This window comes from Mauremys mutica, chromosome 11 (genome assembly GCF_020497125.1).
Source record: "Mauremys mutica isolate MM-2020 ecotype Southern chromosome 11, ASM2049712v1, whole genome shotgun sequence".
Classification (NCBI taxonomy): Eukaryota; Metazoa; Chordata; order Testudines; family Geoemydidae; genus Mauremys; species Mauremys mutica.
The window spans coordinates 1,275,401-1,290,808 of record NC_059082.1 but is presented as its reverse complement, the minus strand read 5'-3'; the positions used below and the strand labels follow the sequence as shown (position 1 = coordinate 1,290,808).

At 63.6% G+C, this 15,408-nt stretch overlaps 1 protein-coding gene across 2 annotated transcripts in view; it reads right to left on the bottom strand.

Moving 5' to 3' along the window:
- Nucleotides 1-15,096, bottom strand: part of LOC123344536 (alanyl aminopeptidase, membrane) — a 37,788-nt gene extending 22,692 nt beyond the window's left edge. The window contains exons 1-5 of one of the 2 annotated variants that reach the window (XM_044980873.1): nt 14,956-15,096; nt 7,169-7,797; nt 5,206-5,348; nt 4,343-4,479; nt 4,132-4,258 (exon numbers count right to left, since the gene is read on the bottom strand). In XM_044980873.1, the coding sequence (XP_044836808.1) occupies nt 4,132-4,258; nt 4,343-4,479; nt 5,206-5,348; nt 7,169-7,785 (1,024 nt within the window). In that variant the 5' untranslated portion in view covers nt 7,786-7,797; nt 14,956-15,096. The remainder of the gene's footprint in view (nt 1-4,131; nt 4,259-4,342; nt 4,480-5,205; nt 5,349-7,168; nt 7,798-14,955) is intronic. The other variant, XM_044980872.1, reaches the window with a different exon arrangement.
- Nucleotides 15,097-15,408: the final 312 nt, after the last annotated feature.

The window sequence follows — 15,408 nt, the reverse complement described above, 5'->3', positions numbered from 1 at the left end:
TTGGAGAAGCCAGCCTCACTGTCAAGGTGTCCCAATGCAAGATGGGGCCCTCTAAGGCCTGGTCTACACTGCGGGGGATCGATCTAAGTTACGTAGTTTCAGCTACGTGAATAACGCAGCGAGTCGACTGCTGCCGCTCCCCCGTTGACTCTGCCCGCGCCTCTCGCAGCGCTGCAGTACAGGAGTCGACGGGAGAGCACTCGGGGATCGGTTTATCGCTGGATCGGCGGGTAGTGTAGATATACCCTTAGGTAACGTACTGGGCGCACAGGTTGGGCAGTGGGTTTGTTCAGCCCAATCCTTTCAAAGTAGAACCCAGTGAGAATTGGCCAGCCCTCCGAACCAAGCAGCAGGGCCAATCGTCTATCAGTCTGGCCAGCTATCACCGGGGCTTTGCAAAGGGGATTTGTGGCCCCCATAACAGACCTTACCAATAAGGGGCGGCCAGCCTGACTGCTATGGACCAGGCCTGGGAGAAAGGCTTAAAGGCCATAAAAGAGACTTTGTCTAAAGAGCCGGTTTTGCCAGCCCTGATTTCAGCTGTGCCCTGACATCTAACACTGAGCTAGGCACATGCTGATGCAGGCTGGGCCGGGGGACAAGGGGCCCCATTATCTTCCTGGGTAAATAACTGACCCCACTGAACAGGACTGTGCTGGCAGTGAGAGGAGATGCTAGGCCATTGTTTGGGCTATTCAACAACTTAAGCCTTATCTGTTTAAGAGAAGATTTAAGGTTTTAACAGGCCACTCCCTGCTGATATGGGTGCAGCAGGCAAAGGGACCAATTCCAGACTATTACGCTGGAGCCTAGCTCTGCAGGAGTAGGAGCTGGAAATAATCCTGATGCCTTGTAAAGAAAAGGGGGACCCTGAGGCTTAGTCAGGAGTGCCAGAGACACCCCTTCTGACCCTATTTGGGCATTGGGAGAGTGATGCTGGCAGCCCGGGTGCCAGATGTGATGAAGTGGGGGGTTTTCTTGGGGTTTTCTGTGTTTTCCACGGGGGTTGCATGCACAGGGGGTGGGACTCAGTGTCCCCGGTGTTACTGGTTTAACGAGGGGAGGGGAGGGGAGAGGGAGTTTGTTGGTGCACAGGACCGGAGAGGGACTCGGGACCCCGGCTGATGGCCTGAAGGATGGAGACCCCAGCGACTGGTGACCTAGTGACCCGGAGACCCGGCTCAGGAGACACAGCTGGTTTTGGCCAGTGGGAGGACAATGGGCTGCAGAGAGAGGACCCCGGTGACCTGACCAGCCGGTTCCTGCCAGAGGGGGGCTGAGAGGAGAGGAGACCCAGGTCTTCCTGTTTACAACCCTGTTTTCCTGGAGAGAAGACAATGGACAGAGGGGGCTTGGGGCCGGGGATATCGGAGGCCCAGCTGGGAAGCAGGGGGGCTCGGGGCTGAGGGGAAGCAGGCAGAGCCCACCTGGCTGCAGGGGAGACTGGGATGTGCTGTTATTGAGAGAGGCCAGGCCTGAGGGGGCCCACGGCGAGAGACAGACGTGCTAAGGCTCAGAGAGGTGCGGCTCCAGGAGGTGGAGGGGCCTGACCCCAGGAGAGAGTGGACCCCCGAGAAGGGCTGTCGCACTGAAAGGGGCACCCCCCACGGACCGCACAGGGCCAAGAGTGGGCACAATCTGTGAGTCCGTGACACCAGCTCATGCCACGGTGCCCATGTCTCAGCTGCACTCTGACAGGTACCGAGCTGGGATCAGTCTGGCTCAGCTGGGGGGTTGTAAAACAGGCATTAGAATGATGAGAATGTGTTTAGTGTTTAGACTTTCTGGAATGCTTGTGAGCGGCTGCAGCACTGATTGCACTTACAACCTCTGACCCCACACTGCACCGGGATGTCTGAGCGTTTGCATCCTGAGCTGTGACTGTGCAAATGACCAGCCAGGAGAGATGCATTCTATGCATCCGAAGAAGTGGGCTGTAGCCCACGAAAGCTTATGCTGAAATAAATGTGTTAGTCTCTAAGGCCTGGTCCACACTAGGGGCAGGGTCGATGTAAGATACGCAACTTCAGCTACGGGAATAGCATAGCTGAAGTCAACGTATCTTATTCCGACTTACCTCCCGTCCTCACAGCGCGGGATCGACGTCCACAGCTCCCCGTCGACTCCGCTACCGCCGCTCGCTCTGGTGGAGTTCCGGAGTCGACGGGCGCGCGTTTGGGGATCGATATATTGCGTCTAGATGAGATGTGATATATCGATCCCCGAGAAATCGATCGCTACCCGCCGATCCTGCGGGTAGTGTAGACATCCCCTAAGGTGCCACAAGTATTCCTGTTCTTTTTGCGGATACAGACTAACACGGCTGCTACTCTGAAACCAGCCAGCAGAGAGACAGTAACTAGAGCGAAGGGCTGACCCCCCCACAGCCGGTGTCACATCCTCCCCAGCAGGGACGGGCCATTGACACCAGACCGAGGAGAGTGGAACATTAAAGAGGACAAAAGACTGTTGGTTACTGTCCCTCTTGTCCCCCCCTGAAAACAAGTCATGCAAGTGGATTCCTCCCGTCAGCTGAGTGCACAGCTCAGAGCACAAGAGAGCAGGGAAATAAACACCCACAACAAGAAGGAACTGGATCTCTGCACTGCTTGGACTCTGCCTTATAAGGCATAAGCAAGGGTCCCCGGCTGCTCAGCCAGGGTTAGCCTAAAGCACATCCACAGCTTGCTGATTATAGAAGCTTCTATTCCCTTTTGAAACTTAAGATTGGAACTGACTGGTGTATCCATGTTTACCTGCTTTAACCTTGACAATCACTCTCTGGCTTCCTTTCCCTAGTAATACGTCGGTAGGGAGTTTATTATCAAATTGGCTACAAGTGCCGTCTTTGGTGAGAGATCGGAGGTGCAACTGCCCTGGGGTAAGTGACTGGTCCTCTGGGACTGGGAGCAGCCTGAACATTGCTGGGATCCTTGGCGGAAGGGCCCGTCTGTCCCAGCAGCAGGCGGTGCTGGGCGGTGAGGCGGAGCGGAGCGCCCCAGGGGCCTGTCCGTGGCTCCATGGTCAGGCTGTCACAGTGCCGGAGGGGTTCACACTAAGTAACTGGCTGGTGCAATCTAGGTAGGGAACTCCCCGCCAGCCTGGGGTTTGTGCCCTGGCTCCTACCAGCCTGCCCTGAGGTTGGTACCCACGCTTGGAGTCCCTGCAGGCAGCTTGGCACCTTCCCATCCCCACGGGAGAGCAGGAAACCCCCCATTCCCACGGGAGAGCAGGAAACCTCCCATCCCCACGGGGGAGCAGGGAACCCCCCATTCCCACGGGGGAGCACAGAACCTCCCATCCCCACGGGAGAGCAGGAAACCTCCCATCCCCACGGGAGAGCAGGAAACCCCCCATCCCCACGGGAGAGCACAGAACCTCCCATCCCCACGGGGGAGCACAGAACCTCCCATCCCCACGGGGGAGCAGGGAACCCCCCATCCCCACGGGACAGCAGGAAACCTCCCATCCCCACGGGGGAGCAGGAAACCCCCCATCCCCACGGGACAGCAGGGAACCCCCCCACCCCCATGGGAGAGCACAGAACCTCCCATCCCCACGGGGGAGCAGGGAACCCCCCATCCCCACGGGGGAGCAGGGAACCCCCCATCCCCATGGGAGAGCACAGAACCTCCCATCCCCACGGGGGAGCAGGGAACCCCCCCATTCCCACGGGGGAGCAGGGAACCCCCCATCCCCATGGGGGAGCACAGAACCTCCCATCCCCACGGGGGAGCAGGGAACCCCCCCAGCCCCACGGGTGAGCAGGGAACCCCCCATCCCCACGGGGGAGCAGGGAACCCCCCATCCCCACGGGGGAGCAGGGAACCCGCCCCCAGCACAGGACAGGACAGCCCAGCAGCACACGGCCCACACATCCCCACGGGGGAGCAGGGAACCCCCCCAGCACAGCACAGGGCAGCCCAGCAGCACACGGCACACACATCCCCACGGGGGAGCAGGGAACCCCCCCAGCACAGCACAGGGCAGGACAGCCCAGCAGCACACGGCACACACATCCCCACGGGGGAGCAGGGAACCCCCCCCCCAGCACAGGACAGGGCAGCCCAGCAGCACACGGCCCACACATCCCCACGCGCTGGGCAGCTGGCGTCTCGGCCTGGCACTCACCAGACTTGGGCAGTGGGTATGGCGTGTTGTAATGGTTTTCAAAGAACTTGAGGATGGGCCCGGTCACGTTGAGTGCATAGTCCCCTTGCCCTGCTGCAGTGGCCTGTGGCCGGCCCCAGATCCGGATCTGCAAGAGGAGACCCGAGGCTCAGTCAAGGCTCCCCTACCCCCCAGCCGAGCCAGACCGCCCTCGCCCCGTCCTGCTCCCTACCAGCACGTTGTCCTGCATGGCCTCCACGGCCTCGAACTGGCTGACGATGAAGGCCAGCAGGTATGTGGACATCTTGGGGGTGGTCTGGAATTCAGTGACGTTCCAGGTGGTGCCATCGATGGTCTGCTGCACGGAGCCTGAAAGAAGAGCCACGGCTCCATCAGCGAGGCCCACGCTCCTCCATCCCCACCCCAGAGCAGGGCGCAGTGCTCCCCTGGGAGCCCCTCCCTCCCTCCCCATAGCAGGCATGTAGCTCACCCCCCGGCAGCCAGGCTCCTTCCAGCCCCTGAAGCAGGGCTGCAGTCCCCTGGCAAGGCTGGGGCGTGGGCCCATTGCCTGGCCCTCTCCTTGCCCACATCGGGGATCTCTCCGGGCACTGGTCCCAGCCACCAGCGTGGAGTCCCCCTAACCCCAGCTTGGTTTCCTGCTTTGCTTCCCTCAAGCTTCTCCCCCCGCACCCACGAGTGCTCCGTCCCTCTGCCCCAACACGGCCACAGCAGGTGCAGGCAGCCGAGCTCGGAGCCGACCCGCCCCAAGCCTGTGATGAGCGGGGGGCTGCCTGGCCACGGTGCGCAGCATCAGGCTCAGGGGAGCCAGTGGGCAGCCCGGTGTGAGCCCACGTGAGTTCATCCCACTCCTTCCTCTTCTCTGCTAGCTGCTCCCCTGCCCCCGGGGCCCCGTGTGCGCTCGGTGCTCGGCTCCATCTCGCCAGGCACCCCTGGGTCCGGGCCCTGCTGGAGCCGTGGGGGGCCGAGGACGCCCAATGGGCGCAGCCCGTGGGGAGGGGCAGGAGGCAGGGAGGAGGCTGCTGGCGCAGGGCACCCTGTTCCCAGAGCTGCCGTCCGAGGCCCCGGCTCACTCACTCTGCACGGGCATGTTGGACAGTGCCGTGTGGTTGGGGCTGTGGATCAGCGTGACGGTGAAGTTGGCCTTCATGGCGGGCTCGTCGAAGCAGGGGAAGGCTTTCCGCGCGTCGGGCGCCTGCATCTGCGTGGTGGCCACGACCCTGCAAGCAAAGGCAGCCCGCTCAGCCCTGCCACCCCCGGCAGCCACGGCTTGGGGGTCCCGCAGGCAGGCCCAGGACTCCCCAGACCTCCTGCTGCTGGCGCCCCAAGGGGGCTGCTCACCCCTGGGCTGGCTCAGATCCCCCGGGCCCCTGAGCCCCCGGCGGGGTCGGTCTGCACAGGCGAGCCCCAGCCTGGAACCGCACAGCACTGCAGGCTGGGGAGGGGCGATGGCAGAGCTGCAGGGGGGCAGCTGCAGACCCTGCCTGCCCTGCACTGGGCCTGGCCAGCACTGTTAGCCCCTGGCTGGTGGGCATTAGCCACCCAGGGAGAGACAGCCCCCGGGGGAGGGGGAATGGGGGGAGGACAGACCCGGCAGGCTGGGCCCGGGGGAGGGAGAATGGGGGGAGGACGGACCCGGCAGGCTGGGCCCATGGGGGAGGGGGAATGGGGGGGAGGACGGACCCGGCAGGCTGGGCCCGGGGGGGCGGGGGACGGGGGGGAGGACGGACCCGGCAGGCTGGGCCCATGGGGGAGGGGGAATGGGGGGAGGACGGACCCGGCAGGCTGGGCCCAGCCGGGAGGGGTAATGGGGGGAGGACGGACCCGGCCGGCTGGGCCCGGGGGGGCGGGGGAATGGGGGGAGGACGGACCCGGCAGGCTGGGCCCGGGGGGAGGGGGAATGGGGGGGGGGACGGACCCGGCAGGCTGGGCCCGGGGGGCGGGGGAATGGGGGGGAGGACGGACCCGGCAGGCTGGGCCCGGGGGGCAGGGGGAATGGGGGGGAGGAAGGACCCGGCAGGCTGGGCCCAGGGGGGCGGGGGAATCGGGGGGAGGACGGACCCGGCAGGCTGGGCCCAGGGGGGCGGGGGAATGGGGGGAGGACGGACCCGGCAGCCTGGGCCCCGGGGGAGGGGGAATGGGGGGAGGACGGACCCGGCAGGCTGGGCCCGGGGGGCAGGGGGAATGGGGGGGAGGAAGGACCCGGCAGGCTGGGCCCATGGGGGAGGGGGAATGGGGGGGAGGACGGACCCGGCAGGCTGGGCCCGGGGGGGCGGGGGAATGGGGGGAGGACGGACCCGGCAGGCTGGGCCCGGGGGGGCGGGGGAATGGGGGGAGGACGGACCCGGCAGGCTGGGCCCGGGGGGGGGCGGGGGAATGGGGGGGAGGACGGACCCGGCAGGCTGGGCCCGGGGGGGGGCGGGGGAATGGGGGGGAGGACGGACCCGGCAGGCTGGGCCCGGGGGGGCGGGGGAATGGGGGGAGGACGGACCCGGCAGGCTGGGCCCGGGGGGCAGGGGGAATGGGAGTAGGAGGAAGGGCACAGCCAGCAGGAAGAGGCGACCGTACCCCAGAGAACTCCCCCCAGTGACATTAGGGATGTGGTGGGGGGGGGTCTGGGGCCCCAGGCTGCCAGCTGCAGCTTGTAGGATTTCCAGATTTCACCGGGCTTTAGCCGGCCCCAGCAGCTGCTGTCAGCCTGGCGTCCCCGGCCCGTAGGAGGGGTGCCCAGCCCCGAAGTATCCCGCAGCTCCCCCCTGCACATGGTACAGGTCCGTGGCAGTGTATGGGGGGAGCTGGACTTGGGGGGCGTGGGAACGCCCTGCCCCTCAGGCATTGACATTGATTCTGCCCCCACAGCTGCAGCCTGCAGAATCATCACAACGGGAAGGGAGAGACCCAGAGCCTGCAGCCAGTTCCGTGCCTAGGGAACCCCCTGGGTGCTGCGGGTCACCCCACATTCTGCTGCAGTTTTGCCCCTTCCCTTGCCCCCCACCAGCTGGCTGCCCACCTCCTATTGTGGGGCACCCTGGGGCCATACCTGGTCACTCCATCCTCCTCGTACACGCTGCGGTAGAAGCCAGCCAGGTCATCGGCCAGCTCCCCCGTGAAGCTGCTGACAAGCTCGTAGCTTTTGCCTTTCTCCAGCTGCCCCTGGAGCTGCACCACCAGATACTGGGTCTGGGTCTCCAGCCAGGTCTTTGCGATGGGCGGGGGGCTGGAGCCACTCACCCCCTGCAGCGAGACGAGGAAGCCGCTCTGCTGCGTGTAGTTGAGCTGCTTGCTGTGGATCAGGATGAGGTCGGTGGCATTCTGGCAGGAGAAGCGCACGGTGCTGCTTCCTTTGAAGATGTAGAGGCCGGAGGTGGCGTCCGGGGTCAGGAAGGGCTGCAGGGTCACGGCGTAGTGCTCCGGGATCAGGGACTGGGGGAGTCTGAGGTTGTTCCAGGGGTTGGCGGGGGCAGCCGTGGAGGCCAGGGGGGTTGGGTTGAGAGTGGTGGCCGAGGTGGAAGTGATGCTGGGCGAGGAGGATGCTGCATTATTTTCCTTCGCCTGCGCGTACACGACTGAGAGGGCGATGATGGTGGCCACGGCGCCCAGGCCCAGGATGATGCTCACGATGCCCAGGGTCTTGCTGATGAAGAAGCCGGCTGCCATGGTGCGCTGCTGCTGGGGAAGGAGAGGCAGGGCACGTAGCAGTGCCAGGCGCCCAGCAGCCTTTTATGCGGCTCCCAAGGGGCTATGGGCTCCGGGTTAATGGGTGACCTATTAATGGTTGGGAGGCTCACAAAGGTCACTGCAGCTTTGCAACACCTGCGACAAGCCCCCCCCACGCCCCCCCCAAGAGGAAGTTAATGGGAAACAGGCAGGGCCGGCTCCAGGGTTCTTGCCACCCCAAGCAGCGGGGGGGGGGGGCGGTGATCGGTGGCAGCTCCACCGCGCCGCTTTCTTCTTCGGGGGCAATTCGGCGGCCGAGAGGGACCGCGGGACCCGCCTCCGAATTGCCGCCGAAGAGCCCGACGTGCCGCCCCAAGCACCTTCTTGCTGAGCTAGTGCCTGGAGCCGGCCCTGGAAACAGGGCGCCTGTGGCAGCGCCTGTCTGGGGAAAAGCAACAGGATCAGTCTCCCACCACATGTGACAGTGGGTGCTAATGGTTAGAGCAGGGGCCTGGAGTCAGGACTCCTGGGTTCTATCCTCAATGCTGGGAGGGGAGTGGGTGCTCGTGGATAAAGCAGGCCGGACTGGGAATCAGAACTCCAGGGTTCATAGCTGGCTTGCTCTGGGACCTTGGCTCATAGACTCAGAATCTCAGGGTTGGAAGGGGCCTCAGGAGGTGTCTAGTCCAACCCCCTGCTCAAAGCAGGACCAACCCCAACTAAATCATCCCAGCCAGGGCTTTGTCAAGCCTGACCTTAAAAACCTCTAAGGACGGAGATTCCACCACCTCCCTAGGGAACCCATTCCAGCCTCTCTGTGCCTCAGTTTCCCCTATGTGACATGCTTACAGTCACCACCATAGTGCCATATATCAGACACAGGCGGTAACTGGCCCACTCGGCACTGGTGAGGCTGCATCCAGGTCTGGGAACCCTGCTTTAGGAAAGTCCAGAGGAGAGCAACGAAAATGGCACAAGGTTTGGGAAATCTGCCCTGTGAGGAGTGGTTAAAAACTGGACCTGTTTAGTGGTGAGACGAGAAGCTGAGCAGGGAGCTAAGACCACCTGCCCGTCTGTGCAGGGCTGTCCAGGACAGGCTGCCAAAGGGGGTTGTGGAATCCCCATCCCGGGAGGGTTTGAAGAGCAGGTTGGACAAACCCCCGGCAGGGCTGGTCTAGGTTTTCTTGGTCCAGCCTCAGCGCAGGGAGATGTACTTGGTGGCTCCTCGAGGGCTTTCCAGGCCTGGGATTCTAGACACCTACCTCAGCGACCGCCTGGCTGTTTGCAAAGCACCTGGCGCTCCGGGGCGGGGGCCAGGAAAAGCACCGTGCATTGTCAGGCTGTTGGTGTGTGCACCTCCCTGGCTGGTGGGCATTTGTGTGCGCACACCTGCCCACACTGAACGGGCTGGCTCAGGCCAGTGTCTCACCCACCACGACACCGGGAGCCCTTGCCTGCTCTGGGAGCCTGACGTGGGGGATCCTGGGGGTACCGCCTCCGCAGGCAGCTGTGGAGCTGGACAGGTGTGGGAGCTCTCAAGACAGGCTGTGGGGGTTGCGGGATCTGCCAGCCACCTGGAAGGCTTACAAAGTCCATGATCTGCTGCATTGTGTAATAAAGTTTATCGGCTTATCGGGGGAACAAATCACTTGCAGAGGCCCTGAACAAGGGCTCCCAGAAGTGCATTCTCACTTCCCACATGCCAGTGCCAGCCAGGGGCCCAGGCAGAGAGGAACCACGCCAAGGGGCATGGGCCTAGCCTCAGGGGCCATGGGCAGCACCCAGAGCAGGCCATAGAAGGCAGGTTTGTATAATTTTTGGTGGGACCCAAAATGGTGGTGCCCCCCCGCTCCCGCCCTGTAAGCCGATATGAAATGAAGCTATAACGCGTCAGTGCCACAAGATTACAAGGGTCAATTAAAAGTGGAAAGTCAGAAGCAGCACTTGCCTACTTCAATGTACAGTATTATATTTTGTTGCACCTGTTGTGATGAAGTGGGAATGTTCTTAATATTTTCTCTGAATACTGTGTGGGTGCCTCAGTTTCCCCTGCAAGATGCCAACTGAAGGTGTTGGGGACAAAGAGATCAGGTGGCCTCCTTGTCCGGAAGAGACACAGAGGCCAGAGGAGGGAGTGTCAGTTTGGAGCTGGCTGGGGAAATGGGGAGAGACCCAGAACTTGGTTCTGGGCTCCCCACCCCCCAAGATGGACCTGACAGAGGGGTTCTGTTTTCTGTACCAACAAGCTCTGTTTAAACTGTGTTCCCGTCATCTAATAAACCTTCTGTTTTACTGTCTGGCTGAGAGTCACATCTGACTGCGGAGTTGGGGTGCAGGACCTCTGGTTGCCCCAGGACCAGCCTGGGCAGACTCGCTGTGGAAAGTGCATGACGTGGAAGGGCATGCTGAATGCTCCGAGGTCAGACCCAGGAAGGTGTAAGCTTCTTGCCCTGGAGACAGTCTGCTCAGAGAGGAGGCTCCCCCAGAGTCCTGACTGGCTTTGTATGGAGTTGTTCCAAAGCATCACAGCATCCCCTTCCACACCGTGCACTTCCCAGAAGTCCACACAGGCACTGACACTCCCTCCTCCGGCCTTTGTCTCTTTTCCAGGCATTAGGAGGCCACCCGATCTCTCTGTTCTCCAACACCTTCAGTTGGCACCTTGCAGGGGAAACTGATTTGGGAGAAATGAAGTAAAAGCTGCCCAAACCGAGCTTGAGCACTCCTGAATTTTGAGGTGTTCAAATCTGGAAGGCAGGTGCTGGGGGTGGGAGAGGGCTGTGGGCTCCATGGGGGAGCATGGCAGCAACTGTCTGGAGCTGCACGGAGCCAGACACGCTGGTCTGAGTGGCACAGTAAGCGGTTTGGGGGTTGGAGAAGGGGTAGGGGGTTCCGGGGGGCAGTCAAGGGACAGGGAGCAGGGGGGGTTGGATGGGGCAGAGGTTTGGAGGGGCAGTCAGGGGACAGGCAGCAATTGGATAGGCATGGGAGTCCAGGAGGTTTATCAGGGGACAGGTAGGGGGTGGGGTCCTGGGGGGAAGTTGGGTGGAGTCTCAGGAGGGGGCTGTTGGGGACAAGGAGAAGGGAGGCTTAGATAGGGGCTGAGGTCCCAAGGGGCAGTTAGGGGCAGGGGTCTCGGGAGGGGGTAATCGGGGAACAAGGACCAGTGGTGCTTAGATGGGGGGTGGGGGTCCTGGGGGGCAGTTGGGGCAGGGGTCTGGGGAGGGGGCAATCAGCGGCCAGGACCTGGGATTCAAAGGGCTCTGGGCTGCTGGCAGCCGCGGGGATCCCAGAGCCCTTTAAATCCCAGCCCCAGCTAGGAGTCAGAGGGCTCTGGGCTGCCCGCCGCAGCAGGCAGCCCAGAGCCCTCTGATTCCCGGCCGCGGCTGGGATTTAAAAGGCTCTGAGCTCCCCGCCGCAGCGGGCAGCCCAGAGCCCTCTGATTCCCGGCCGCGGCTGGGATTTAAAAGGCTCTGAGCTCCCCGCCGCAGCGGGCAGATTTAAAAGGCTCTGAGCTCCCCGCCGCAGCGGGCAGCCCAGAGCCCTCTGATTCCCAGCCGCGGCTGGGATTTAAAAGGCTCTGAGCTCCCCGTGGTTGCAGGCAGCCCAGAGCCCTCTGATTCCCGGCCGTGGCTGGGATTTAAAAGGCTCTGAGCTCCCCGCGGTTGCAGGCAGCCCAGAGCCCTCTGACTCCCGGCCGCGGCTGGGATTTAAAGGGCTCTGGGCTGCCGGCAGCGCAGAGCAGGGGAGAAACCTAGCTCCAAATATTGCTGGAGCAGAGCCCCTGTCTGTGAATATTCCTGGGGCTAAAGCCCCAGGAGCCCACATAAGTTGGCGCCCGTGGAGCAGGCCTAGGCAGGTCTGTAGGTGAAGGAACTGGAGTGGCTGCTGCTGTACCTGCAGAGACAGGCCATGGAGCAATGCATGCTCCACCTCCTCGGCAGGAACCGCTTGGTTCCCGGTGCTCCACATCCTGAGTCCCGGCAGCCGCTGCTGCCTTGCAGAGCTTGTGAGCCTGCGGGAGTTGGGAAGTCACGTGGGGCGTGTCTGCGAGGCAGCTCTGCGCTGGGAAGCCGGGGTGCTTCGCGACCCTATCTGAGCTCTAGGACAGCAGCACGACCCAGCCTTCAGAACAGTGCCGGGCCCGGGGCCTGGCAGCCTGGGCGCTCCTCCATTCCGGGCCCTGCTGGGAGCCACCCCAGGGAGTGCACTGAGGTTCTGGAGCCGCCACCCGTCCCAGTGGGGCGCGAGTGGGGCCAGACCTCAGCGCAGAGCCAGCAGGACTTTGGAGAGGATGTTGTGTGGTGCACACATTGCAGAGCGTGGCAAACGCATGCAGCCTCAGCACTCCTGGGCCAGCCCCCAGCCTGCAGCGTGGCTCGGGCACCCAGCAGCTCTGTGAATGATCCAGGGGAACGTTCCCAGCTTCCCCTGGCTTTCTGCTGCGTGCTGGAGCCACACCCCTGGCCTGCCCCTCCGCCAGGCTCTCCCGGAGCCTCGCAGCCCAGCCTGGCGCAGCTGGGGAGTGCAGCCGTTCCCAGCAGCCGGGCTGGACTCGAATGGCCCCTGCAGCGGTTCCCACGCCGGGAGCCGGGAGCCAGGAGCCGGGAGCCAAGCACGAGCTGGAAGGACGTGTGCAGACGGGGGGAGATTTGCTTTGGCAAAAGACACTGACAGTTTCCAGAAGCAAAATATCACACCCCCCACCAGCTGGGAAGCAGCTCTCTGCCCCCCTGCGCAGCCCCAGCCCCCCAGCCCGGGGACTAGCCCCAGATGTTTCCACAGGCGTGGAGCTCACGCCACAGATTAGCCGTGGGGACAGACGCAAGGTTAGGCTGCAAATAGGCCTGGCCGGAGCAATCTCTGGAGTCGATCCCTGGGGCTGGGAAGGGGGAGGACCCACAGGCCCACCCTGCAACTTGTACGCCCAGGCCAGCCCCCCACATTCTCCCAGCTCGCACACTCAGTCCAGCCCCCCAGCCCCAGCTCGCACACTCAGGCCAGGCCCCCACATTCTTCCAGCTCCCATGCCCAGGCCAGCCTCCCAGCCCCAGCTCCCACGCCCAGGGCAGCCCCCCACATTCTCCTAGGTCGCACGCCCAGGCCAGCCCCCCTACGCCCCCAACTCGCACGCCCAGGCCAGCCTCCCTACGCCCCCAGCTCGCACGCCCAGGCCAGCCTCCCTACGCCCCCAGGCGCACCACCCCCAGCCCTCCCGTCAGGCAGCTCACACACATTAACACCTCCAACAACTTGTTGACACAGAACAATCCGTCCCACTCTGGCACACACGCCCTCGCTCCTCACCCCGCACATGTCCCCACTGCCCCATACCCCCAATGTCTCTCCCCTCCACCCATCACACCCCAGCCACCCCACCTCTCACACACACACCCGACACCCCCTCTCCCCACCCCGCTGGGCCAGGGCCGCCCAGAGGGGGGGGCAAGAGGGGCAATTTGCCCCAGGCCCCGAGCCCCACGGGGGCCCCCAACAGAGTTTTTCGGGGCCCCTGGAGCGGGGTCCCTCACTCGCTCTGGGGTGCCCGGCAAACTCTTGTGCGGCTGGGCGCAGGAGCTTCTTCGCTCCCGGTCTTCGCCGGCGGGGGGTCCTTCCGCTCCGGGGCGGAAGGACCCCCCGCTGGCGAATTACCGCCGAAGACGGAGCGGGACCCGCCGCCGAAGTTCAGCCCGGTCTTCGGCAGTAATTCGGCGGCGGGGGGCCCTTCCGTTCCAGGACCCACCGCCGAAGTGCCCCGAAGACCCGCGGCGGGGCCCCCCTCCGCCGAATTACCGCCGAAGACCGGGCTGCGCTTCGACGGCGGGTCCCGCTCCGTCTTCAGCGGTAATTCGGCGGCGGGGGGGCCCCCGCCGCGGGTCTTCGGGGCAATTCGGCGGCGGGTCCCGGAACGGAAGGGCCCCCCGCCGCCGAAGACCCCGGGCCCCCGGAATCCTCTGGGCGGCCCTGCGCTGGGCCCTCGTGCACACGCTGCCTTACAGGCCATGCATGCCGTGGGCACACCCCATAGCAGACTCCGCATGTCCTCATCACACACCTGCCTCACACCCCACTGCCCCCAGGCACACACAGGCAGTTCAGCTCCATTCAAAGAAACTTTACTGGCAGGATGAATTCAACAAGTGTTGCCAAAGTGCAGGGAAAAGCCCAACCCGCTGGTCTGTGTCAGGGGCAAGGACACTCCCCCCCGCCACGGATCACTTACTGTTTGGGGGTCGCCCCCCATCAGCCCCAAACACTTGACCCTAAGCTGCCCCAGCCTTTCCAAGGGAGACGGCGCTGGGTGAAAGCGCCCGTGTGCAGGGCTTGGCGCGGTGGAGAGAGAGTTGTGTAGGCTGTGTGTGTGTGTGTGTAGGGGGTGCCTATGTGGTGGGCAGGGTGGATGGGGTGTAAGCATGTACAAGGTGTGTGTGGGGGCTGTGCAGGGTTATGGGGTGGGTGGGTGTGTACGGGGTGCGCAGGGCGTAGGGGTGGGTAGGGTGTAGAGGAAGGTATGAGATGTGTGGATGGGTGTAAGGGGATGTATGTGTGGCGAGGGGCGTGGGAGTAGGGATGAACAGGGGCTTGTGGGGTGTGCAAGGAATTTGGTGTGTGTGAAGGAGGTATGTACAGGGTATGCCGGGTGTATGTCTGCAGGGGTTTGTAGGGGTGTGCATTGGGATGTACAGGGTGTGCGTACAGGGGTGTAGGGTGTGTATAGGGGGTATACAGGCTGTGCAGGGGGTATGATGTGTGCGTAAGAGGGTGTGCGGGGGGTGTACGGGATTTACAGGCTGTGCAGGGTGTGGGTGGGGTGTGCATAGGGAGTGTGCAGGGGATATAGATTGTGTGGGGGTGCAGGGTGTGGGTGGGGTGTGCATAGGGGCTGTGAAGTAGGTATGGATTGTGGGTGGGTGCAGGGTGTGGGTGGGGTGTGCATAGGGAGTGTGCAGGGGATATGGATTGTGGATGGGTGCAGGGTGTGGGTGGGGTGTGCAGGGGATATGAATTGTGTGGGGTGCAAGGGGTGGGGTGCAAGGGGTGTGCAGGGGGTGTGGAGAAGTGGGGGGTGCAGGGGGTGGGGTGCATAGGGGTGAAGGGGGTGGGGAGGAGGGGGGGGGTGAAGGGGGGGTGGGTAAGTGGGGACAGCCAGAGCAGGAGGCTCCCACTCACCTTTGTGGCTTCATCCCCAGGGTGCGAGCTCCAAGCTCCACAGGGGCTGCTGCCTCCAGTCCCGGGCTGCGGAAACTGCCTCCGCCTCCCTCCGCTGGCCCCAAACCAACGGCAAAAGACAGTTTCCTCCCAGTGCTCTAGGGGAAGTAACTTGACCTGAACCACACTCACCACCTTAACCCCTGCACCGCCGGCCAGCCCCAGGCAGGCTCGGCTGCCAACGGGGCACTGCCGTGGGGAAGCTCACAGCGTGAGCAGGCCTGACGTGGCTGGCAGGGCCCTGCAGTGAGGGATGTGCCATTCATCGGCTCCAGGGCCTGGGCCAGGGCCGGCTCTAGCTTTTTTGCCACCCAAGTGGCAAAGGGCGGGGGGGAATCCACGGCAATTCGGCGGTGTCACGGAGTATGGGGGAGCCAGGCCCTGCACCCCCGGGCTCCCTGCCGATTCACCAGG